Raw genomic sequence first — 24,840 nt, forward strand, 5'->3', positions numbered from 1 at the left:
AAAAAAACTGCAGCATTAGAAAACAATAAAAATAGCAAATACCCCTAGGGTCACGCAGCTCTTCTCTATTACAAGGGACGTTAAAGCTAACAGAGGGGGGGGGACCAAATTTTGATATGTTATGGGCACCATCTCCTTTATGTTCACATCGCCAATGTAGCAAAAGGGAATGGCCACTGGTTGCCCACCTGCATTTTAGATGGTGTTTATATTATAAAATACATGAAAATGATAGGTGAATGACATGATGGAATAATGTTTCAATAATGACCTATTTACAATTTTGTTTTTGTACTTGCTCTACAGGAAGAAAGAGAAAATGGCTATGAAAGGCTGCCTGAGCGTGACAAAATATTTCCTGTTTGTCTTTAACCTTTTTTTCTTTGTAAGTACCATATGGATTTCATTTTTAATATTTTTTACTTTTAATTGTTATAACATGGTCAGTTATACTGTTATTGTTAAGTGCCTCCTGTGTATTTTTTGCCTCAAATTATCTACCGTACTTTCATTTTTATATGAAATCAGAATTTTATCCTGAATATAGCAATTCTACAAAAATTGTTTGGGAATTCCATGCAAAACTATTAGTAACTTTTTGTTTTGCATTTCCTCACTTTTAATAATGTGTATTACTAACAAATATGCTCCCTAAATCACTCATATAGCTGTCATGTTTCCATGCTGTACTTACGCACCTGCATGCAAAGGTGTAATTTGAAGCTCCTGGGCCCCAATGCAAAATCTGTATAGGAACTCCCAAATATAAAGTGTAGTTTATAGTACTGGTCTCCCTTTTGGGGCAGAGGGACCTTTTTGACCCCCTCAGTCGTCTCCAGTTACTCTACTTCCTTCATGGATTTCTAAGCCTTGGCAAAATTCCAAATCCAAATTTATTTAAATTTTAAATTTTACATTTATCTACATGTCTGTCTGCACTTTACCTCCCTTTCTGATTTAGGCCCCTGTATTTAAGATCCATGTGGTACTTATCCGTTTTATGACTGCTTTGGGTCCATATGAAACGAAGAAAATAAAATCATACAATAGCGCATCGCAGTTTGCATTACAGGAATATTCAGTGTTTCTATGTGAAAAAAAAACAGTGCCCGACAGTGCGCCTATGGGTCCGTAGTATGACTCCGTGTGCCATTGTACAGGTTCCGTGCATGCGGCTTTGCCATGTGCATGAGCCCTTATGGTTATGAAGTCAAACAGATTTTAAAGCCTGCCTAGACATTGGTAACAGATTCCTTTGGCACAGAGTGGTTTCTTTTTACAATCACTGCCACATGTAGAGGTTTGAGAGTACAATTCACTCACATGATATTCTTTGTTTCCAGACTTTTCATTGCTCAGTTTTGTTTCATATTGTATTCGGTGTCAAATTCTTACACGTTTTTACGTTTTTTCGAAGACACATCCAGAAAGAACAGGCACTGGGCCTGAAATAATTTACGATTGTTATGGGTTGCCGCTTTTTCCTAGCCATGGTCTGCTGTTAAAACATTATAAACCGAGAACAAACTGTAATAAATTGTATGGTTGCTGCATATTTCCTTTCAAGATTTCCTACAGGACAGTCAGATAAATTTGCCAACATTTTAAGATAATGTTTTACCCGTGAATGGTGTTCAAGCCGTTAGACACTTTCTCAGAAACAATATTGAGAATCCTAGATATTCTGCGGGTGTGGTACGCCAGTATTAAAACTGTGTCTGGGTAACGACTGTTTTGGATGTGAACTCTTCAGCATGAACTGATCACCCATAATAAGACTATACTGTAATATTTAATCTTTTATTTATTTACCACTATTATTTTCTTGTTTCATTAACAATAAAAAATATTATTAGTGTTAGTCTTGTCACCAACCTAATATATACCAATTCTAAGTTATACAGGTCAAAATGTTGAAGTGGCTATTAAATAAGACCTTGCACAAGGTCGTAATACAATTGCATTTTAGTGTCTGTATTACGCCTGTAAGGCCTGGACCCCTCACAATGCAAGTGTACATAAATAGCAGTCTCCTAACACAGCAGGGACCCCTCTGCCACATAAGAAAATATCAATATTATAAATGACCCTTTTACAGATTTTCATTGGGGCCTTGGAGCTTCAAATTAAAACCTCTGTAACATACTGTAGTGTTAGTAAGCAGTGGTAGCTGGTAAAATGTTATAGTCCCTATTGTTTCTCTGAGGTGCCGTCAGCAAACTATAGACTGCTGTTTATGGCAGCCTATAATCTACACATGGAATGGTGTATCGTTGGTAATAAACTTACCCATGCAAAATGGCGTAATTACGTGACCCAGAAGGTAAAATAGCGCCCCGACATGCATTTCGCAAGTCTAGCTTTCTCAAGGGGAAAGCTGGACTTGCGAAACGTGCGTCAGGGCGCAACTTTACCTTCTGGGTCACGTAATTACGCCATTTTGCATGGGTACGTTTATTACCAACGATCTGTTGGGTCTTACACATATTTACCCTATTTGTGACTTCATTTAGTCCCATTTAAACTCTCACAGTGAGTTTTCTACTCTCCTTTTTTGACAGAGGTGGTTTTTAGATGTACATATTTTAGTATATATATTTCTAATCCTGGTATAAAGATCATGTGATTTTCTCATGCTATGTATACTCTCTGTACCTGTTATGATAGTGTACATGTCAAATGGTGATCCAAATATAGAACTGTTTTTTAGATTCTCTGTTTTGTCTACAATTAATAAATGTTCTATTTTGTCATAAATGATAGCAATGGACTCTTTTTTTCTCTAGTCTATATATATTCCTGTTGGAGTCTCTAACTCTAGCAACTTATGTAGGTGGTTAATACCTATAATTCCCACCTAAGTATTCATGTGTCCTGTGAGACTTTTTTGTCTAATCATCTCTGTATTGCGGCTAATCTGTGCTTCAGATAGTGATATCTCATACATAATATGCTATCAGAACATGTTGATTCTTATATAGTAGCTTTATCCAGTGACATTGTATGTTCTGTTCCTGGCAGATCCTGGGAGGCGTGCTGCTGTGTTTTGGACTCTGGATCCTGTTTGACAGGAGCAGTTTTGCCTCTATGATAGGTGAGTGAGATCATTTTTGGAGAGGCTCTGTTGCTTATATGCCATGTCTTTTTATTTACATCCACTAAGAGTAAAAGAGCTTCTTGGCTGCACTGAACTGTCATTACAAATGTGGTCTTCTTTATATCAGTATTAACACATTCTCTTCTGTAGAGGTTTAGGAATAGCTGGTGTTAGTCTGAGCCTGACTACCATTATACACACATTCTTCCCTTAAAAAAAAATAGATGAGAGCAGATCAGGCATTTCTGCATTATCTTTTATAGTGAGCTGGAGGCATAAAATGCATCAGTTATGCCATATCCTAAAATAGGATATGCTATATCACTGCTGGTATAAACCCAACCACATAAATATCTTAGGGGTGCGGATCACAGCTCCAGTACCCGCACCTATCTCCTGAACAGCAGGCTTAGTTCATTCCGTAAATCCCATAGAAATTAATAGAGAGAGCCACCTCATTCTTTGCCTGGATGGCAGGGGCAGCAGGTGACCTGTGAATATGCCATAAATGACTGCGTTGGGAATAACCCATTAAATAGCTCCCAACCGTCCCGGATTCAGCGGGACTGTCCCGGTTTTTCACCGCTGTCCCACCATCCCGGGAGGTTTGAAAAATGTTCCCCTTCCCTTCTCCTCTCCTCCCCTCCCCTTCCGTAAGATCAACATAAAGCAAATTGAATTTGCTTGCATTGCCCTTACTCACTGCAGGCAGCTTGTGCCCAGCATGAGTACGCCATTCGGACGCTCAGCACAACAGCGTTATGTTTGCCCGGAGCGAGAGAGCAGGGCATGTGCTCAACATTTATAGGCAGCACAGCACTGAGCCACCAGTCAGTAAACACCAGACAGACTACTCTGAGTAGAGAAAAGTGTGGCGGTTGGAGTAAAAAAAAGACCCAGAGTGCCTGGAGACACTAGTGTTTCTAAAATCATAAAATGAATGAGATTTATTTTATGATTTTAGAAACGTTAGTGTCTCCAGGCACTGGCTTCTTAAATATAAAAAGGCCCGAGTGGATCATGCCTCATATGGAGTCAAAGGGGTTTTCTCACAAACATGTATCCCTAAACCACAGGATAGGGGATACATGTATGATCGCTGGGGGTTTGACCACTGGGGCCCCCAGCGATGAGGAGAAGGGAGAACCGGAAGTCCCCCGAAGTGCTCCATAAGAATAGAGCGCTGGTGCGCATGCCCGACCATTGCTCCATCAATTTTCATGGAGCTGCCGGAGAAAGTGTTCCGGGAAGTCCTATAGAAATCAATGGGGCACTGGCCGAGCATCAGCAACAGCGCTCCCTTCTTATGGAGCACTTTGGGGGAATGTTGGTTCCCCGTTCTCCTCATCGCCAGGGGCCCCAGTGGTTGGATCCCCAGCGATCACACATTTAACCCTTATCCTGGGGATTAAGGATACATGTGTTTGTAGGAAAACCGCTTTAATTTGTAATATATGATGTTTCAGATCCTGAATTGGTCACGTGCCACTGCAGCCAATCACTGTTCTCAACGGTGATGCTGCCATGAACGGCATGTGACTGCTGAGGCCAGCGATTCACTGCAGCTATGGGGGTATTTTACTGTGTGGGCATTATACTGTGTGGGTGCAACTATGGGGGCATTATATTATGAGGGGGCAGCTATGGGGCGTTATACTGTGTGGGATGCACTACGGGGGTATTATACTGCGAGGGGGCGGCAATGGGTGCGTTATACTGTGTGGAAGGCACTATGGGGTATTATACAGTGTGGTGGTCAGCTATAGGGGCATTATACTGTGTAGGGGTTCTATGGGAGCATTCTACTGTGTGGGCTGAACCGGGAGTGTATGGGCAGGGATTGGGCGAGGTTATAGACGTGGCTTAACAGGGGAAAAATTTGCTACGTGCGCCGCTTCAGTAGTCCCTCTTTACTAAACTGCAAAGTTGGGAGGTGTGCTTTAAATTATATTTTAGTACTGATTAAACACAGATGAGTTAGTAGAATAGCAGACTAAGGCTGAACATACATTTTAGATGACAGCTATTCCTCCCCACTCTCCTATACACATGCAAGCTCGCCTAAGCGTGTGTTTTCAATAGGGAGAAAACCGCTGCCAGACTCCTCTGTATGTGGCTTATCTAATAACGAATTTAAGGATCGGCTATGTTGAAATTCAACATGCCCGACCCTTCTCTCCCCCGGCATCTGCTGTTGGGGAAAAGTCGGGACACAGGCAATACCCATTAGGGCATGACCACACGTGGCGGATTTCCTCCGCAACTGTCCGCATCAATGCCGCACAGAATCTGCGTTGCAGATTCTGCTGCGGATCTGCACAAAATGTGCAGAAAATTGATGCGGACTAGCTGCTGCGGACTGCGGTAAAAGTACTTCCCTTCTCCCTATTCAGTGCAGGATAGAGAGAAGGGACAGCACTTTCCCTAGTGAAAGTCAAAGAAATTCATACTTACCGCCCGTTGTCTTGGTGACGCGTCCCTCCCTCGGCATCCAGCCCGATCTCCCTGGATGACGCGGCAGTCCATGTGACCGCTGCAGCCTGTTATTAGCCTGTGATTGGCTGTAGCCGTCACTTAGACTGAAACGTCATCCTGGGAGGCCGGACTGGAGACAGAAGCAGGGAGTTCTCGGTAAGTATGAACTTCATTTTTTTTTACAGATACATGTATATTGGGATCGGTAGTCACTGTCCCGGGTGCAGAAACAGTTACTGCCGATCGCTTAACTCTTTCAGCACCCTGGACAGTGACTATTTACTGACGTCTCCTAGCAACGCTCCCGTCATTACGGGAGCCCCATTGACTTCCTCAGTCTGGCTGTAGACCTAGAAATACATAGGTCCAGCCAGAATGAAGAAATGTCAAGTTAAAAAAGCAAGACGGATCCGCAGCACACATAACATGTGCATGACAGCTGCGGACTTCATTGCGGAAATTAGAATCTCCATTGAAGTCAATGGAGAAATTCCGCCATGAGTCCGCCACTGCTCCGCAACAGACAGAGCATGCTGCGGACACCAAATTCCGCTCCGCAGCCTATGCTCCGCAGCGGAATTTTATGCCTCGTCTAAACGAACACTGCTAAATTAAAGTGTAAGTCAATGGACAAACGGCTCCGCTGCGGATTAACGCTGCGGAGTGTCCGCAGCGGAATTTAAGTGAAATTCCGCCACGTGTGAACCCAGCCTTAGATCGTCGGCCAATCCCGCCAAAATCGTCGGGTTCAGGCAACATACATCTAATGTGTATAGCCAGCTTTAAAGCAAGGATGCAAATACACAGACATTTCAAACAGGTCCCTAATGTTTGTATTTTAAAATGGGTTTTCTAAACCAGACTACACCTGTAAATGAAAAATTTAAATAAGTAAACAAGATATAATTACCAGACGTTTTACAGACGTTTTACGTTTTGGGTGGAAATTCACTTTAAAGACTGATCTACAGATACAAATATATGAAGTTTGTATTCCGCTCCGATCCACTGTGCAAATAATGTTGAATCATAAGTTCTGGAATATATTAAAGCTTAGCTGAACTCCCCTGACATGTCTACTTTAATAAATATATCGGTCATAAAATAATAATTCTAGTGCATGTTTTCCTAAAACTCTGCGTTATCCCGTTCCTCTGTTTTTCCTCCTGGAAATGTATGACTTAATTGACAACTAGGCTTCATCATTTCCTTTATTAGTAGGGTATGTTCCTAAACAGTCTCAAACTGCAGCACTAACTGGACAGTGTCGGAGTGCATAGGGACGCACCCTTTTAACAAGTGGAATGATAACGCCTTAGGTTTGATGAACCTATATTCATATATTGACTGTGTCTGCTACTCCATAGTGTATACACTGCGTATTGCTGCTGTAAATGGCGGCCTGTATATTGGTGACCGATTTACAGGGCAAAGTCATGGAATTTGAATTTCCTCCAGTTCTACAACCTGATCACTTCCTCCAAAACAAGAAAAATCTGATAATAAATATATGTATAGGTGAATCCATGTTTATGCAGTTTCCTGATATACATGTAGGTACACTGAAAGTGACTACACTTTAATTTGTTAACATACAGAATATTTCCATAAAATAACAAGCTATTCAGCCATTAGATCCCAGGTAGGAATAAAATAGTTCAATTATAAAGTTCAGACATGAGAAAATAGAGACATAAAGATGAATAAAGGGAATTATAGGCCCTGCTCCAACTTGCAGGAATCTTTGTAGTTTGATCCCCGCAGGCTAGGGCTGAAATAAACAGAAAGAAAGCGGAATGATTCAGCATTTGATATTTACGTAACCTGTTCCTCCCTTCTCACTCCTCTTCCTTCCTTCCCTCAGGGTCTTCTACACCCACCTTGAAGATTTGGTCCTATGTCTTGTCAGGAGCTGGGATCCTTACAATGATTCTGGGGTTTCTGGGCTGCCTGGGCTCATTAAAAGAGATCAAGTGTCTTCTTGGATTTGTAAGCAAACTTTTTTTGTTCAGTACACATAATACCTGAGCTTTTTTGCAATTGTTTATTCATGTCATTGATGAATCCATACTCCTGTCATTAGTGAATAGAAACACCTTGGCCCCTGGCAGTAGTACGGACCCCATTAATGAGGACATTTGAAAGAATTACAGAAGTACAGGGAGTACTATATGTCAATAATGCATCATGCCTCTTCTCCCTCTTATCCAGCCAGAGTGGCATAGTAGGCTCACATCTAGATGCCATAACTTAAAGGATTGTGTATAAGCAATAAATATCATTCAAAATATACGTTAAAAACTTACAGTACATCCCATGTGTTTCCTGCTGGTCAGTCAGTACATGTAATAATATTTTGTAAAAAGGAAGCAAAAGTTTAATTACTTACAAGCTCTATCTTGCGCTGAGACCTGAATCCGTCAGGTCAGCGGCACTGACGGGTCAAGTGAAAGCGGGTCCTGCATGACTCTGACACGCAGGATCCACCTGTTATCGATCAAATCTAAGTTATGAACTTAGATGTGATAGATAACAGCTTGATCCTGCGAGGACCTGCTGTCACTGAACTCGTCAGTCCCGCTGACGTGACGGATATAGGTTTAAGAGCACAATACAGCTGCTCTATATATAGGATACAAAGCAGCTGTAAAAAGCTGTTATAAAAAACAAAACGTTTAGGTGTACATAGCCTTTAATGTTATCACACTATATTCGGCTGAGTCTGAAGATAAAAAGGGGGACGTAGCGTTAAATTAGCGCGGTGCCCCTTTATTTTCCTGAAATGACGGCATATCCTTTGGAGTTGCCATTACTTTTTTAGATAGGAATAATCATTTAATTTCTACTGCACCCACTCCGGGATCTATTGGTAGAATGTGATTTACTATTCGACTACCTCTGATATGCAGTATACTGTATATTGTTAAATCTTGCTTTGTGTGATGAATACATTTTGTAAGAATGTTGGAAGGTAGAAAATTGCCCATGGACATTAGATAATTCAATGTCAGACATCCTTAGGCTTATATTGTTCAGCAAAATTGGATTGTTTGAATTTGCTTTTCCCAGCCTATTTATGTATCCAAGACAAGTAGAGCTGGAGGTGTATGGTACTCACTCACCTGCCTCAACATATATGAGCTGAAGATGTATATTAAACAGGTTATGCCATCAGGACAACCCTTTCCATAGAGACAACAAAGAGGAGGATCCTACGTCACTACATGGTCACTATTTATTGTATGGAATAATACATTTCCTTTGCCGAAGTAAAATGAGGGACCGTACAAGCGTAAGAGAAGCCAGATCTACAGTTCTTAGACAATTGTTAGGACAGCATCATTCCTCGAAGGGGTTGTTTACTAAAATTCTACAACCTGCAACTACTGGTTCTGATCTTTTCGCAATTCACTTCTTTTTAATGAGGACCTGTCACCACTACTGACATGTCTGTTTTAGTAAATACTTGTATCCCCCATGAAATAACAATTCTGAAGCATCCTTTCTTAGAATTCTGTGTCGTGCTATTCCTTCATTATTCCTCCTGGAAAATTATGAATAAATTGACAACTGGGTGTTACCATTCGGGTATGTGCACACGATATCGACAATTACGTCTGAAATTCAGGAGCTGTTTTCAGGGGAAAACAGCTCCTGCATTTCAGACGTAATTTCTCGTACACGCGTTTTGCGAGGCGTCAATTACGGCCGTAATTTGGAGCTGTTCTTCATTGAAGTCAATGAAAAATGGCTCAAATTATGTCCCAAGAAGTGTCCTGCACTTCTTTGACGACGCTGTTATTTTACGCGCCGTCTTTTGACAGCGATGTGTAAAATGACAGGTCGTCGGCACAGTACTTCGGCAAACCCATTGAAATGAATGGGCAGATGTTTGCCGACGTATTTGAGCCGTGTTTTCAGGCGTAATTCGAGGCGTAAAACGCCTCGTTTATGCCTGAAAATAGTTCGTGTGAACCCAGCCTTCCTCTTGTCAAAGGGTCATGTCTCTACACAATGAGTCACTGTCAGCTAGGGATGCACGATGCATCAAAACTTCAATACTGTTTCGATACCCTACACCCTGAAACAGTTCATGTATTTCGATACTAAACTGTGCGGCCGCACAGCTAAGTATAGTAATACATAAATGTTGTTAGAGCGGGGCTGCGGCTGTGTAATACAGCCATTGCCCCGCTCCTGAGTCCTGACAAGTGCGCAGGGTCAGGATGATGCGATGCAGCCGGTGCTGCACTAATGAGCGCCGGCACTGAAGACAGAACATGGCGGACGCACTGCAAAACACCCCCATGTTCTGTCTTCAGTGCCTGCGCCGCCGCTCATTAGTGCAGCGCCGGCCGCATCACCTCACGCTGACCGTCCAGGCGCACTTATTGTCAGGAGCGGGACAATGGTTGTATTACACAGCCGCAGCCTCGCTCTAACGCCGGAGATCAGAGAAACCTCTGACCTCCGCCACTATTCCCCTGAATGCTGCGATCAAAGCTGACCGCAGCATTCAAGGGGTAAATGAGAAAGGGGGATGCGCTTTGAATCGCGTCACGGGGAATCCCAGTGACACGATCGAGGGACATACCTTATATGGGCAGACAGCCCAGGGTCCATTGAAGGACCCCAGGGCTGTCTGACCATATTTCCTGTTGTTAGGGCATACTGAGGTATGTCCTAACAACTGCCTGTGTACAATCAGTACACAGGCTAATATACTGGCATATAGATGTCAGTACATTAAAGTTAAAAAAAATAAAAGTAATGTTAAAAAAAAAACACACATTTTTACAATAAACATAGTCTCAATATATAAAATATACACATATTCGGTATAGTCGCGACCATAATAACACATTTATAGCAAATTCATGTTTACGCTGTTATAAAATAAAAAAAACTGCTTTATTTCACTTATTAAAGTGAGGCACAAGGTATTATGAATTTTGCCTCACATTGATAGTAATTAACCCCATCATGTACCTCACACATTAACCCAATGTTGTCCATTATGATTGAGGAACATTATGGGGTTAATTACTATTAATGTGAGGCACATGGAGGTTCAAAATTCATCACACCACGTGTCTCACATCAGAAAATGGAAGAACTTTTTCTTTTATTATTATTGTTGGCAAAATATCCTTTTGGTATTGAGTATCTCAATACTACACGAAGTATCGGTATCGAAGTCCAAATTCTGGTATCGTGACAACCCTACTGTCAGCACTGATTGGGCAATATAAGACTGTCTAGGCCCCTCCAAACTGGTAACATCCAGTCGTCAATTTAGTCCAAAATTTCTAGAAGGAATAACGCAGAGTTCTTAGAAAAGATGCCTCAGAATTGTCATATTATGGGGAACATAAGTATTTACCAAAACAGGCATGTGAGGAGAGGTGACAGGTCCTCTTTCACACCAGAATAATGATTAGCTTATAACATACTGTATTCTCTTGTGAGCAATGTTGGACTGGTTTACACATGGACAGTACCCCCACTAACCAATACTTTATGACTTATCCCATCAATAGCTTCTGGTGGAAAAACCCTTTAAAGGAGTTCTCAAGTTGTGTTATTTTCTGACATGTCAAAATTATACAACTAATGTATGGCAAAAACATAGACTGCAGAAACATCATAATTTAGCCTATGTATTTAATTCCTAAAAATAGCTTATACACTCTACAAAACACACACAAACACATCCTATAAAGTTTTATGCTCCAAAAAGTTAACAAAGTTTTTTTAATGTTTGCCAAATAAACGTTCCTTAAAAAAATGAAAATAATTTTTATATATATACACACACATATAAACAGCGACATTTCTGTCCAACAATAGGACCTTTATCAAGCTTGATAAAGGTCCTATTGTTGGACAGAAACGTCGCTGTTTGTTGGCTGAATAAAACCACCATTTTTTTCACACTTGGAGTGCTGCAAGATCTCTACTTTTATATATTGAGCTGTCCATGGATCAGGACGACTTGCTTGGCACCTATACATCTACACAGTGAGTGCTGCTGCTTTCTGTTGTTATATATATATATATATATATATATATATGTATATATATATATATATACACACACATACACTACCGTTCAAAAGTTTGGGGTCACCTAGACAATTTTGTGTTTTCCATGAAAACTCACACTTATATTTATCAAATGAGTTGCAAAATGACTAGAAAATATAGTCAAGACATTGACAAGGTTAGAAATAATGATTTTTATTTGAAATAATAATTTTCTCCTTCAAACTTTGCTTTCGTCAAAGAATGCTCCATTTGCAGCAGTTACAGCATTGCAGACCTTTGGCATTCTAGCTGTTAATTTGCTGAGGTAATCGGGAGAAATTTCACCCCATGGTTCCAGAAGCCCCTCCCACAAGTTGGATTGGCTTGATGGGCACTTCTTGCGTACCATACGGTCAAGCTGCTCCCACAATAGCTCTATGGGGTTGAGATCTGGTGACTGCGCTGGCCACTCCATTACAGATAGAATACCAGCTGCCTGCTTCTTCCCTAAATAGTTCTTGCATAATTTGGAGGTGTGCTTTGGGTCATTGTCCTGTTGTAGGACGAAATTGGCTCCAATCAAGCGCTGTCCACAGGGTATGGCATGGCGTTGAAAAATGGAGTGATAGCCTTCCTTATTCAAAATCCCTTTTACCTTGTACAAATTTCCACTTTACCAGCACCAAAGCAACCCCAGACCATCCCATTACCTCCACCATGCTTGACAGATGGCGTCAGGCACTCTTCCAGCATCTTTTAAGTTGTTCTGCGTCTCACAAATGTTCTTCTGTGTGATCCAAACACCTCAAACTTCGATTCGTCTGTCCTTACCACTTTTTTCCAATCTTCCTCTGTCCAATGTCTGTGTGCTTTTGCCCATATTAATATTTTCCTTTTATTAGCCAGTCTCAGATATGGCTTTTTCTTTGCCACTCTGCCCTGAAGGCCAGCACCCCGGAGTCGCCTCTTCACTGTAGACGTTGACACTGGCGTTTTGCGGGTACTATTTAATGAAGCTGCCATTTGAGTACCTGTGAGGCGTCTATTTCTCAAACTAGAGACTCTAATGTACTTGTCTTGTTGCTCAGTTGTGCAGCGGGGCCTCCCACTTCTCTTTCTACTCTGGTTAGAGCCTGTTTGTGCTGTCCTCTGAAGGGAGTAGTACACACCATTGTAGGAAATTTTCAGTTTCTAGGCAATTTCTCTCATGGAATAGCCTTCTAAGAACAAGAATAGACTGTCGAGTTTCACATGAAAGCTCTCTTTTTCTAGCCATTTTGAGAGTTTAATCGAACCCACAAATGTAATGCTCCAGATTCTCAACTAGCTCAAAGGAAGGTCAGTTTTATAGCTCCTCTAAACAGCAAAACTGTTTACAGCGGTGCTAACATAATTGCACAAGGGTTTTCAAGTGTTTTCTAATCATCCATTAGCCTTCTAACACAGTTAGCAAACACAATGTACCATGGAGTGATGGTTGCTGGAAATGGGCCTCTATACACCTATGTAGATATTGCATTAAAAACCAGACGTTTGCAGCTAGTATAGTCATTTAGCACATTAACAATGTATAGAGTGTATTTCTGATTAATTTAATGTTATCTTCATTGAAGAAAACTGTGCTTTTCTTTCAAAAATAAGTAAATTTCTAAGTGACCCTTGACTTTTGAATGGTAGTGTATATTTATATTTAATAGTTGGTATTACATACAAATAGGAGCCTAAATCTGCCTTCTTTAGATTTATGGAATTAACCCGTAATCTGACTGGAAAGAAAAGTGTTATTTCAGGAACCACGTATTTCATGGACAGACCGAACGGTAATAATGAAATCATGGACACTTGGCAATAGTAAAAGACTTTCAACATCTGCTGTTAATACCGTCCCATGTTTGTCGTAGATGTGACTGCAGCACAAAAATATGGAGGCCATCTGTTCAGGTCAATTTCTAAATCAGCCTGTATGTAAACTAAATTTCCATGCAGTTGCTTTAGGAGAAATGTACTGGAGCCAAATAACTTATGTTAGGTCATCTGGAAATCATTAAGAATTGTAACTGAGATTCGCGGTGTCTTGGGATTTGCTTGGTAACCACTTAAATCACGTCTGAGCCGTGTAAAATGAAGTCAACTTTTGAACAGTGAAGGAATTCTAAGTGCAATATAAATACACTGAGGGCATTACTTTATATTATACTTTTTATCTATACTTTTTGCTTTGGTAAACATGAGAATTTCTTCTTTGTCTTATATGTTTTTTTGACTTCTTGCCCCATAGGCCATGCTCACAGTATTGCAAGCCATATGTTACTCCAAAAGAGAATACAAATACTAGAACTACTAGACCCTGCAGTGGAGCAGGGGAAAAGTTTGAATAACAAAATATAAACATTTACCATCATTTTAACCCCTTAGTGTCCAAGGCATTTTTTTTCCTCATCATTTTCGTTTTACGCCCCCCGCCTTCTTTGAGCCATAACTTTTTATTTTTCCATCAATAGAGTGGTGTGAAGGCTTGTTTTTGGTGTGGGAGGAGTTGTAGTTTCTGTTGGCACCATTTAAAGTACCATATAATGTACTGGAAAACGGAAAAAATGACACATTCATTTGATTCTGCTGGTCAATACGATTATGGCGATACCAGATTTATATATATATTTTTTTTATGTTTTACTCCTTTTACAAAGGATAAACTATTTGTTAGAAAAAAAATGCTTTTTTTCCATATTCTGAAAGCCATAACTTTTTTATTTTTTTTTGTCAATTGAGCGGCGTGAGGGCTTATTTTTTGCAGCTCATTTTTTGTAACATACGACTTTTTGATCACTTTTCATTAAAAAAATGTTCACCGTTAAATTGATAAAAAAACAGCGATTCTGGCGGTTTATATTTTTTCTTTTTACGGCGATCATGCTATATTGTAATAGTTCGGAGTTTTACGGATACCAACTTTGTTAATTTTTTTCTTTTTACATTACTTAAAAGGAAAAATGGAAAAAGTTTTTTTTTAACTTTACATTTTTTTATAAAAAAAATGTCTCTACTAAAAACTTTATTTAACTTTCTTTTTACACAATCTATTAGTCTTCCTAGGGGACTTGAACCAGCGATCCAATATCGCTGGTACAACCATTGCTGGTACAATACACTGCAATACTAACGTATTACAGTATATTGTCATTTTTACCGGCTTCTTTTAAGCCCAGCCCCTCAATCACGTTGTGGGGCCGCCGATGAGCTGTCAGAGGGGGGCGTCCCCCCCTTCTATAATGCCTCAGATGCTGTGGTCAAGATTGACCGCAGCAATTGAAGGGTTAAACTACCAGGAACAGCGCAATCGCTGTTTCTGACTGTTAGTGCTGGGTGTCAGCTGAAACCCGCAGGGTATGGAGCATATTATGGTTATGATAGTTGGTAAGAGGCCCATGATCTTTAATGCCTCAATTCCAGTACCCTCTCAGTCTGCCCCATACCATATGTTGTTTTGGAATGTGGGAGGAAACCCATATGGACACTTGGAGTACATCAAAACCTCAAGCTGATGTTGGTTTGGTCAGATTTTTAATCAAAACGTATTTTTCAATTATTATTACATTTTCTAAAGCATCACATATAACATTCAGTAGAAATACATATGATATCCCCCTTCCCTCTCCCTCCCCCCAACTTATTCAAACCCTTCCTCCACCTACCCAGTGCACAATCAGCTTTGGTCAGATTTCATTAGTGACCTGCTCTTCTGCCTCCCGATCAAGATTTCCTTCATTTCCTGCAGAGGACATCATAATAAAATCATGTGACAGTTTCCATTCCTAACTCTAGAAATTATGAAAGAGAACCAAGTTTTCACAGCCGATGCCAATCTCCAGATGTTATAGAATCTCATGTGAAAGACAGACCTCTTATGTCACTTGTGTAAGGCTTCGTTCACATCTACGCCGGGCTTCCGTTCTTGGGTTCCGTCAGATTTTTCTGTCGGAGGAACCCATGAAGGGAAACCAAACGGAAACCATAGATTCCGTTTGCATTACCATTGGTTTCAATTGTAATGCTTCCGTTGCAAATGGTTTCCGTTTGTCTCCGTTCCTTAAGGTTTCAGGTTTTTTTGCCGAATCAATACCGTAGTCGACTGCGCTATTCAAAACGACGGAACCCTTAAACAAACTGAAACCATTTGCATCGGATCCGTCACCATTGAAATCAATAGGGATGCAAACGAAAATCTATGGTTTCCGTTTGTTTCATTCAGGGTTCCGTTCATGGGTTCCCCTGAAGGAAAGCTCAGATGGAACCCATGAACGGAGCCCTGGCGCAGATGTGAACGAAGCCTTACTTGGTTTTTTGCATAGCTGGGATCAAAAATACTGAGAATATATCTTCATATCTATCTTCATATTCTAACTAGTAGCACAAACTATTGTTCCTGTGTCATTGGAGAACAGACTTCAATTTACAAACAAGTGTTTCTGCTGTAATACATTCTCTTTATAAGATCCCATTGTAATAAGGGTGCTCATTCATTTTCTTAACATATTTTCTGGCCACCTTTGGCTGTAGTGATGCCTATCTACATCTTGATAACACAAGTGCTGAGTATATATGTGGCAATTATTGCTAAACTCTTGTGTGTGTCAATGGCTGCTGCCTAAATGAGAACGTCTTAATATCGTGCTGAAGTTTACAAGATCTGATAAATGATATCCTGTATTTTCTGTCCTCGAGTGGATTAGCTCATTATAATTCAAGGCAAGAGACTGAGCGTCTAAACAGAGCAATAAATGGATCAATGACCTTGAGCATCAAAGAACATGAAGATTTATAACCCTTGATATCCATATAGACCCCCCTCAAACCTATTTTAAAATCATTATTAATGTATGCCCTCTTTTAAGAAAAAGACTAAATTTGAAAGGCCAATAACAGGTGACTTACTTTAAAGGTTGTAGAGCAGGAGAGACCGGTGACACCCAACACCATTACTTTATAATTAATCAGATTATTGTCCTCAGGTCTTGCGCTCATTTTAAATGAATGAGTATATTGTTCTCCGTTGTTCACGGTTATCCATAGAGCTCCATCTAGGAAGAGTTTGAGATAACATGATCAGGAACTTCACATTTTTGAAAGAACATTGTATGAACATATCTGCTGGAAAATATAACATGCATTGGGTCTATTGTCTGTACAGCAGGGTGTTCAGACTTTCTCAGCATTGTATCGTTTCGTAAAGTCTGAATATTGGGGCTTACATTATGTCAGTTGTCCAAATGCCTATACAATATACATAGTAAAACTTGGCGTAATTTATGAAAAATTTGTTAAAAAAGTTGTATTGTCTAATGCAGGGGTGCTCAGCCTGCAGCCCAGGGACTGCATGCGGCCCATATTGCCATTGTGTGCGGCTGGCCAGCCATAAGGACACAGACATACTTGTCTGTGTCCTGATAGTTCAGAAATATACAGATGTGTTTTGACAGCTGCATCCCACTGATGGCACCATTATGGGAGGTACTATTATGGAGGCACTGTGGGGAGCTGTATACATTCTAATTTAAAGAGAACCATGAGTGCAGCATGTAATGGGCAGGGCTGAACAAACCCTGGGGCACTTTGCATTTTTTTCTACCCTCCTCCGTTATTAAGATATCAGTGCCGTTTTATTTGGCGCCCAATATTTAAATCACCCCCAGAACTGTCAATGGGGCGTGTAATGGCAAGGGGGCGTGTAACATGGCTGTGACACTGTCCAATCAGCTACGGACAGCGTCACAGCAAGAGCTGGAGAGAGGAGAGCCTGTGTGTGTGCACGCTCTCCTCAGCTCTCGGCAGACAAGGACAAGACTGTGATCTCTTTAGAGAGATCACAGTCTTGTCCTTGTCTGCCAAACTGGCAAGGGGGCGTGTCTCTGCTACGGACAGTGTAAGAGCTGGAGAGAGGTGAGCGCGCATTCGCACGCGCGCTCTCACTCTTCAGCTTTTGGCAGACAAGTTCAAGACTGTGATCTCTTGCGAGAGATAATACAGACTTGTACTTGTCTGCCGAGAGGTGAAGAGAGCATGCGCGTGCACGCGCTCTCCTCTCTCAAGCTCTTGCTGTGACGCGGGTAGAATTTTTTTTTAAAAATGCCCCAGGGTTTGTGAAGCTCTGCCCATTAGATGATGCACTCACCTGCACATGTATGGGCAGGTGAAAGGCAGCGGAACAATCCTGGTAAAACTGTTAGTCCATTTTCAGACGTGGCGGATCTATTCCGCTGCAAATGTTGGTGCAGATTCAGGGCAATTACGCAATGAATCTGCACCAACATTTGCATACTTGACAGGTAATTCAGACATTTCAGATATCAAAGCGGACTGGCCACAGATTTCAGTTTTTGCATTGCAAAGGCTGAAATCCGCAGTGAAATTCTGCTTCTTCTCCGCAACATAATGAGCATGCTGCGAAGGGAAAATTCTGCACCGCAGCCTAAATTCCGCACCGTTATTTTCCACAACGTCTGACCTAATGCACATGACCATGTTTTTGCCTCCGCAATTCATGCGCAAAAATGCGGATGAATTGTGGACTCATTCATTTCTATGGGCCCATGCACACGACCGTTGTTTCCACGTTCCGTGCATTGGGCGGGCATGAGACCTAAGTTACCCAAAAATTTAGAAACCAATTTAAAAAAAACGGCTGCTGCAGATTTCCACTGTGGACTGTCCTCAGCGGAATTCAACAGCAATTTCGCCACGTCTGAATGTGCCCTTATAAGACATAATGAACTCCATGCTTTAAATGATTTCAAATATTATAGTAGTGAGTACATTATTCCATATATAATAATAAATCACTGTCTTCACTCATTGTATAATACTTGATATGTAGACGCTTTATATGAATGGTTACATAGTTCCAGCTATTTTATTAACTTCCATCATAATTAAAGCGAGAAAGAAAAAGCTTTTCTATAGTTTAATTTTTGTGAAGTAAATGGGGAACACCCTATGAACTAGCAGCTGCAGCCAGGATCTATAATGCACAGCGTTACTTGCCTTCTGGATTGGCAGAACTGAAATTATTAGTCATAGTTTCCTTTAAGGGAAATGACAGTTTTTCTAGTCTCTCTGCACCTGGTAGTTATAAAACATTGCATACATACAACCATTTCATCAGCTATAAACACTTCAGCTGGCCAAACGTGGTACATGGATAATTATTTCTCAGTGAACATGTAGAAATATATTTCTCTCCTATAGAATATACACAGTATGGGGTCCGCTTTCCCTCCATATACAAATTTACCAAGAGCAGCTCTCTCATTGTCATCTAGCCAAACTATTGTGCCACTTTCTCTTGTATGTTTCCTAGTAGTTTTGTACCCCAGTCCTTTGGTCTAGTCCTATAGTTCCAGATTGTGCCCTGAGGTTTGTTGTCCCAGCAGGGGAGTACTGGCTATTTAGACAGTGCCTGAGGGTCCATAGCTAGAAGAACCCCAGAGCCCTTCAGTAATAGGCAGTACTTGTTAGGGTATGTGCACACGTAGTGTTTACGCCTCGAAAAACACCTGAAAAAACGGGAGCAGAACGTTCCGACGGGGCGTTTTTTCTATCCCTCATTGGAAGCAGTAGAGGATCCTTCTATGGTCAGGGCTAGCAGTTTTCTTTATATTTCTGATTTAAAATATTTGGATAATTTGATTCCAAACAAAGAAAATGATACAACTAATGTGTTTATATTGTTGCTGTACTAATAAAAAATATGTACAATTTTTTTCTTATCTTTTCAGTATTTTGCATTCCTTCTAATTCTGTTTGCGGGTCAGATTACTGTGGGTGTGCTGCTATACACACAGCGGTCCTCCGTAAGTACTAACATATACTGTATATTCAGCATACCATTTTAGATATAATTTATATTGCATTGCAGGATCACAGTAGCTACATTTCATTATAAGTAACTCCTTGATAGATGGTTAATATTGGAATCTCTGAAAATCTAAGTCCCAACATTGCCTTAGAGGCACAATTAACAGAGTATTTATGATATTTACTGCAGCCTGTATTCTGTGAATGGACCTCTGGAAATACATCTGCACAATAATGCTTTGTTAGAATTATCTCGATTGGCTTCTTTAGAATAAATGCTAGATTACGATAGGTGAATGATTTATTAAAATGTTCTATTCTGTCTCCAGTTAAATGTTGCAGTGGGGAAATATGTGGAAAACATTATCAAGAGCTATGGCATTGTCACAAACCAAACAGAGCTTCAGGAAGGTTTGGATTTTGCCCAGGAACAGGTATTTTAACTGATATTATTACAGGTTGACCTGAGCCATTTCACATTTTAATTGTTTATAAGGCTCTGTTCACATCTGCATTGGGGTCCCGTTCTGACGTTCCATCGGAGGTTTCCGTCAGAACGGGACCCCAACGCAGATGTGAACAGAGCCTTAGATATTTTTTATACATAGTAGGTTGTATTGTTTTTGTGCACTACTTTTCTCCTGTTTTGCATTAAAAATTTCCAAGCACTACTCCCAACATTGTTGTTTACTTCCCGTTCTTCTGTATTATCCATATTTTGCTTTGATCCCCCAACATAATGCCAATAATCAGGGCTCTGGAATGAAGCAGAAAGTAGGCACTTGCCTTAGGGTCAGGGACATCCTTGGGGGGGGGGGGGGGGTTGGTGGGCAAATAACTGAACTACAAGGGCTGTCTGACGCATCAAACCACTGAGCACCGGAATCTGGGTTCAAGTTGGCTTTCAGTGGTCTAATGATAAAAATGTAACAATATATTTCAACAATACCATTAATTCGTGTGGAATTTAGGCCATTCAATCTTTTTTTTGCCATTTGTTCTTTACTTTGCTTGTTGACAAATGTATAAAAGCAACAATATATCTGCTCCTGTTATAGCATTCTTGATTTACTATCTATTGTCAAACCTCTTGTGTTACAGATGAGCTGCTGTGGTTGGTTCACTCCTGAAGACTGGATGAAGAATCAGAAAATCTCTCAAAACTCATCAGTCAACTTGTATCCTTGCTCCTGCAGAAATACATCTTCCTTTCGTCCTAACTCAGTCATCAATGGCACTGCTAATGGTACTGACATCTTTGAGCCCATAAATGAGCCCAGGAACGGATTTTGCACAGCCACAGCAAAGGACAATTGGCCGGTATATCAGAGAGTAAGTGTAAACCATCTAAAGGGATATTCTTGGACCTAAACTGTTATGGCCTATCCTTAGGGGAAGGTCTGATCCCCGCTGACCAGCATAATGAAGGGGGTTCTGTGCTCCAGCAAGCGCCTCTGCCCCTTTTTTGTTTACACAGGCACAGTAGCTTGTCCACATGGGTGGCTGAGCCTGGTATAAGTCAATAGGACTGAGATGCAGTATCCTGTGCCAGTGTAAACAGTGAAGGGGCTACTGCGCTCCACCAAGCACTGTGCGTCTACATACTACTTCTGGTCTGTCTTATTTTAATAAGTTAAGCATAGATCGCAAAGTATGAATATCAAATTTTTATTTTTTTATACTTTTATACAAAAATGTTATAAATTTATGTGCTGTGACTTTTTTTTAATCATTTCCTCCTTTCCTATTTTAGGGCTGCATGAACAGTATTCAGGCGTTTATAATAAATAATTTAATCTGTATTATTGGAGTATGCATAGGAATTGCCTTATTGGAGGTGAGTATTATCGCATGATATTCACTGACTGACTAGTATAAAATCCTTGGCATATCACAATGCACATGTAATTGACTAGTTATGGGAATGGGGTTCCTACCCAGTGTTAATAAGAATAATAAGAATAAGAATAATCTTTATTTATATAGCGCCAACATATTCTGCAGCACTTTACAATTCAGAGGGAACATGTATAGACAATATCAGACATTACATAGTGACAAAACTAATTAACAATTCACACAAGAGGAGTGAGGACCCTTCTCGCAAGAGCTTACAATCTATGAGGAAAAAGGAGTGACACAAAATTTAAAAAGTGTTGTTTTTTTTGCACAATGATGCAGCCATCTTTTATACATATGGGGTAGTACACATAAAGCTGCATGTGCCAGTCACAAGTCAGTATCTGTGTATGACAGACATGGGGTGCATTAGGATGCAGGGAGTCTGGGGGATACTGCTGAATGAAGGGGTCGGGTTCTGTGTATGGACAGATCGGGAGAAATAGCCGTCAACTATTCTTCCCTACTTCCCCATACACATGCACACTCGGTTTGACTGAGTTTGCATGTGTTCTCAAGGGGCGAGAGGGGAATAAGCTGCTGCCAGACACCTCTGGCGGCAGCTTATCTCCCTTGAGAACAAAGGATTGGGCATGTTGAAATTTAACATTTCCGATCCTGTTTTTCCCTCGACATCTACCGAATGAATATTGGCTGAACGTCTAATATATTAGATTGTCGTCTGGTTGAAGTTAGTCTAATGTGTATGGCCCCCTTTACACAAGGAGATTTTGCTGATCATGTGATCCTTTCCATTCACCGTTGAACAAAAAAAAAATAATTGCACCTTTGCCCTTGGTGACACTGTTAACACAGCAGGCCTTTAGAAAAATTCCTCACCAATTATGGATATCATGAGACATATCACCAGCTTTGGCAGCATAACCTGATTACAAATGCTGTCCAATCTGCAGGCATTATGTTGTAAAACAGGAGGAGCTGAGCAGATCGATATATAGTTGGATGGGGAAAGATTCAGGATAAACTGTCATTTATTGATTTAAATCCCTACTCACTGTGGGCTAAAGAGTCCAGTGGGCGGTGCTAATCAGTGATCGACAGCCTTCCCTGCCTTTGTGTGCATACAGAAATAGCTGTCAACTGGCCCACGTTGAGCATGGATTTAAATCAATAAATTACATCTTTTCTCACAAATTTATATATTAATTTGCTCAGCTCCACTTGCTCTATAATATGCTGACCAAAGATTCAACCGCATGTTTGGCATGACAAGTTCCCTTTAAACCTCTAACAAAAATGAAATCACCATATAAGCTGATCAAAATAGCAAATGCCTTTCTAAATGATTTAACAGCATGTTGGACAATTATTTCAACAGCCTGTTTGAGATGTAGGTACCATCTCTACATTGTCCATGGTAAGCAGTGGACGTCTAGAAGACATCTCCTTGTATTAAATAAGGCCTTATGCACACGACTGTAAAAACACCCGTTATAACGGGCCCATAGACTTCTGTTGGCCACGGGTACCTTCCCGTTTTCTCACGGGAAGGTGCCCGTGCCGTTGAAAAAGATAGAACATGTTCTATTTTTTTCTTTTACGGGCTGTGCTACTATACTTTATAATGGGAGCACGGCTCGGAATAACGGCCGGCTGCCCGTGGCCGGCCATGCTCGTAATTACGAGCACGGTCGTGTGCATGGGGCCTAAGAAATAGATTGGGATCTACAATGATTACAACATTTTATACAAGTCTCAGAAAACCAAGACATAAAAGATATCAACCTTTCTAAACATGGGGTACTACTAATTAAAAAAAAAAAAAATCCACAATCAAGTCTTAACCTTTTGTACATCACATTTCATACATATTATTTACATATAATCATTCACATTTTGGACTGAGGAAGTTTCATGTTGTGTGAGGGCTATTTACTGCATAGAGAGGAAACCGTACAACTTACTGGTTTAGTAACCTACTGGTTTTTTGACGGATTATTTTTACAAATGTGCAGGAAATGAGCTCACACCTGCTGTTGTGGGGATTTACTCGTTTCTTCACATGTCTAAATACAGATATAGAATATTTACATTATTCTGTGCGGCCCCCCATATCCTCCTTCCTCCGGACCAGAAATCTAACCAACTGCCTTTGTACTTTGTCTCTCAGTTTCTCCAGTTTATAGGCCACATATTGGCTTTGGTTCTAGAGAAAAGATTAATGAGAAGCTCTTCAGATGACATCCTGTTCTTTCCCGTCAGGTTATGTCTTGTGTGACACTTTGGTTTGTTTGCTGTGTAGAGGTCATTTCTTTCCTAATTCCAGACCACTTTTGGTCTTTGGATTTGTATCCGTCAGCTAAATCAAGTTGCACTTATATATATGTACAACCTTACATATATGTACAACCTCATATATATATGTACAACCTTACATATATGTACAACCTCATATATATATGTACAACCTCATATATATGTACAACCTTTTATATATATATATATATATATATACATATGTATATATGTACAACCTTGTATATATGTACAACCTTATATATATATGTTCAACCTCATATATATATATATGTACCACCTCAATATATATGTACAACCTTACATATATGTACAACCTCATATATATATGTACAACCTCATATATATGTACAACGTTTTATATATATATATATATATATATATACATATGTATATATGTACAACCTTGTATATATGTACAACCTTATATATATATGTTCAACCTCATATATATATATGTACAACCTTACATATATGTACAACCTCATATATATGTACAACCTTATATATATATATATATATATATATATGTACAACCTTATATATATGTACAACCTTATATATACTAGTCCTTCTCAATGAATTAGAATATCATCAAAAAGTTAATTTATTTCAGTAATTCAGTTCAAAAAGTGAAACTCATATATTATTTAGATTCATTACACACAGAGTGATCTATTTCCAGCATTTTTTTCTTTTAATGTTGATGATTATGGCTAACCGTTAATGAAAATCCCAAATTTAGTCTCTCAGAAAATTAGAATATTGGGTAAAAGTTGAAGATTGTAGACTCATGGTGTCACACTCTAATCAACACAAAACACCTGCAAAGGTTTCCTAAGCCTTTAAATGGTTCAACAGTCTGGTTCAGTAGGATACACAATCAGGGGGAAGACTGCTGACTTGACAGTTTTCCAGAAGACAGTCATTGACATCTTCCACAAGGAGGGTAAGCTACAAAAGGACATTGCTAAAGAAGCTGGCTGTTCACAGAGTGCTGTATCCAAGCACATTAACCCCTTCCCGCTCCTGAACATACTATTAGGTCATAGTAACCATCCCGTTCGCACTCCATGACCTAATAGTACGTCACGGGAGGATCGGCAATTTCGCCTGTCTTTCCGGCACATACAGGAGCTGTGACAACTGCTGTCTCGTACAGCAGTTGCCGCAGCTCCTTCAGCGGGGACCGATCGCGGTGTCCCCGCTGATTA

General features: G+C 40.2%; 1 protein-coding gene across 2 annotated transcripts in view; it reads left to right on the forward strand.

The window, feature by feature from the left end:
• LOC142662058 (leukocyte antigen CD37-like) overlaps positions 1-24,840 on the forward strand; it is a 95,957-nt gene that overhangs the window by 56,371 nt on the left and 14,746 nt on the right. For both annotated transcript variants that reach the window (XM_075839909.1, XM_075839908.1), the window contains 7 exons: positions 307-385; positions 3,022-3,094; positions 7,437-7,561; positions 19,372-19,446; positions 19,780-19,884; positions 20,552-20,782; positions 21,204-21,287. In XM_075839909.1, coding sequence (XP_075696024.1) covers positions 320-385; positions 3,022-3,094; positions 7,437-7,561; positions 19,372-19,446; positions 19,780-19,884; positions 20,552-20,782; positions 21,204-21,287 — 759 coding nt within the window. In that variant the 5' untranslated portion in view covers positions 307-319. The remainder of the gene's footprint in view (positions 1-306; positions 386-3,021; positions 3,095-7,436; positions 7,562-19,371; positions 19,447-19,779; positions 19,885-20,551; positions 20,783-21,203; positions 21,288-24,840) is intronic.

This window comes from Rhinoderma darwinii, chromosome 10, assembly GCF_050947455.1.
Source record: "Rhinoderma darwinii isolate aRhiDar2 chromosome 10, aRhiDar2.hap1, whole genome shotgun sequence".
In the NCBI taxonomy this organism is placed as follows: Eukaryota; Metazoa; Chordata; class Amphibia; order Anura; family Rhinodermatidae; genus Rhinoderma; species Rhinoderma darwinii.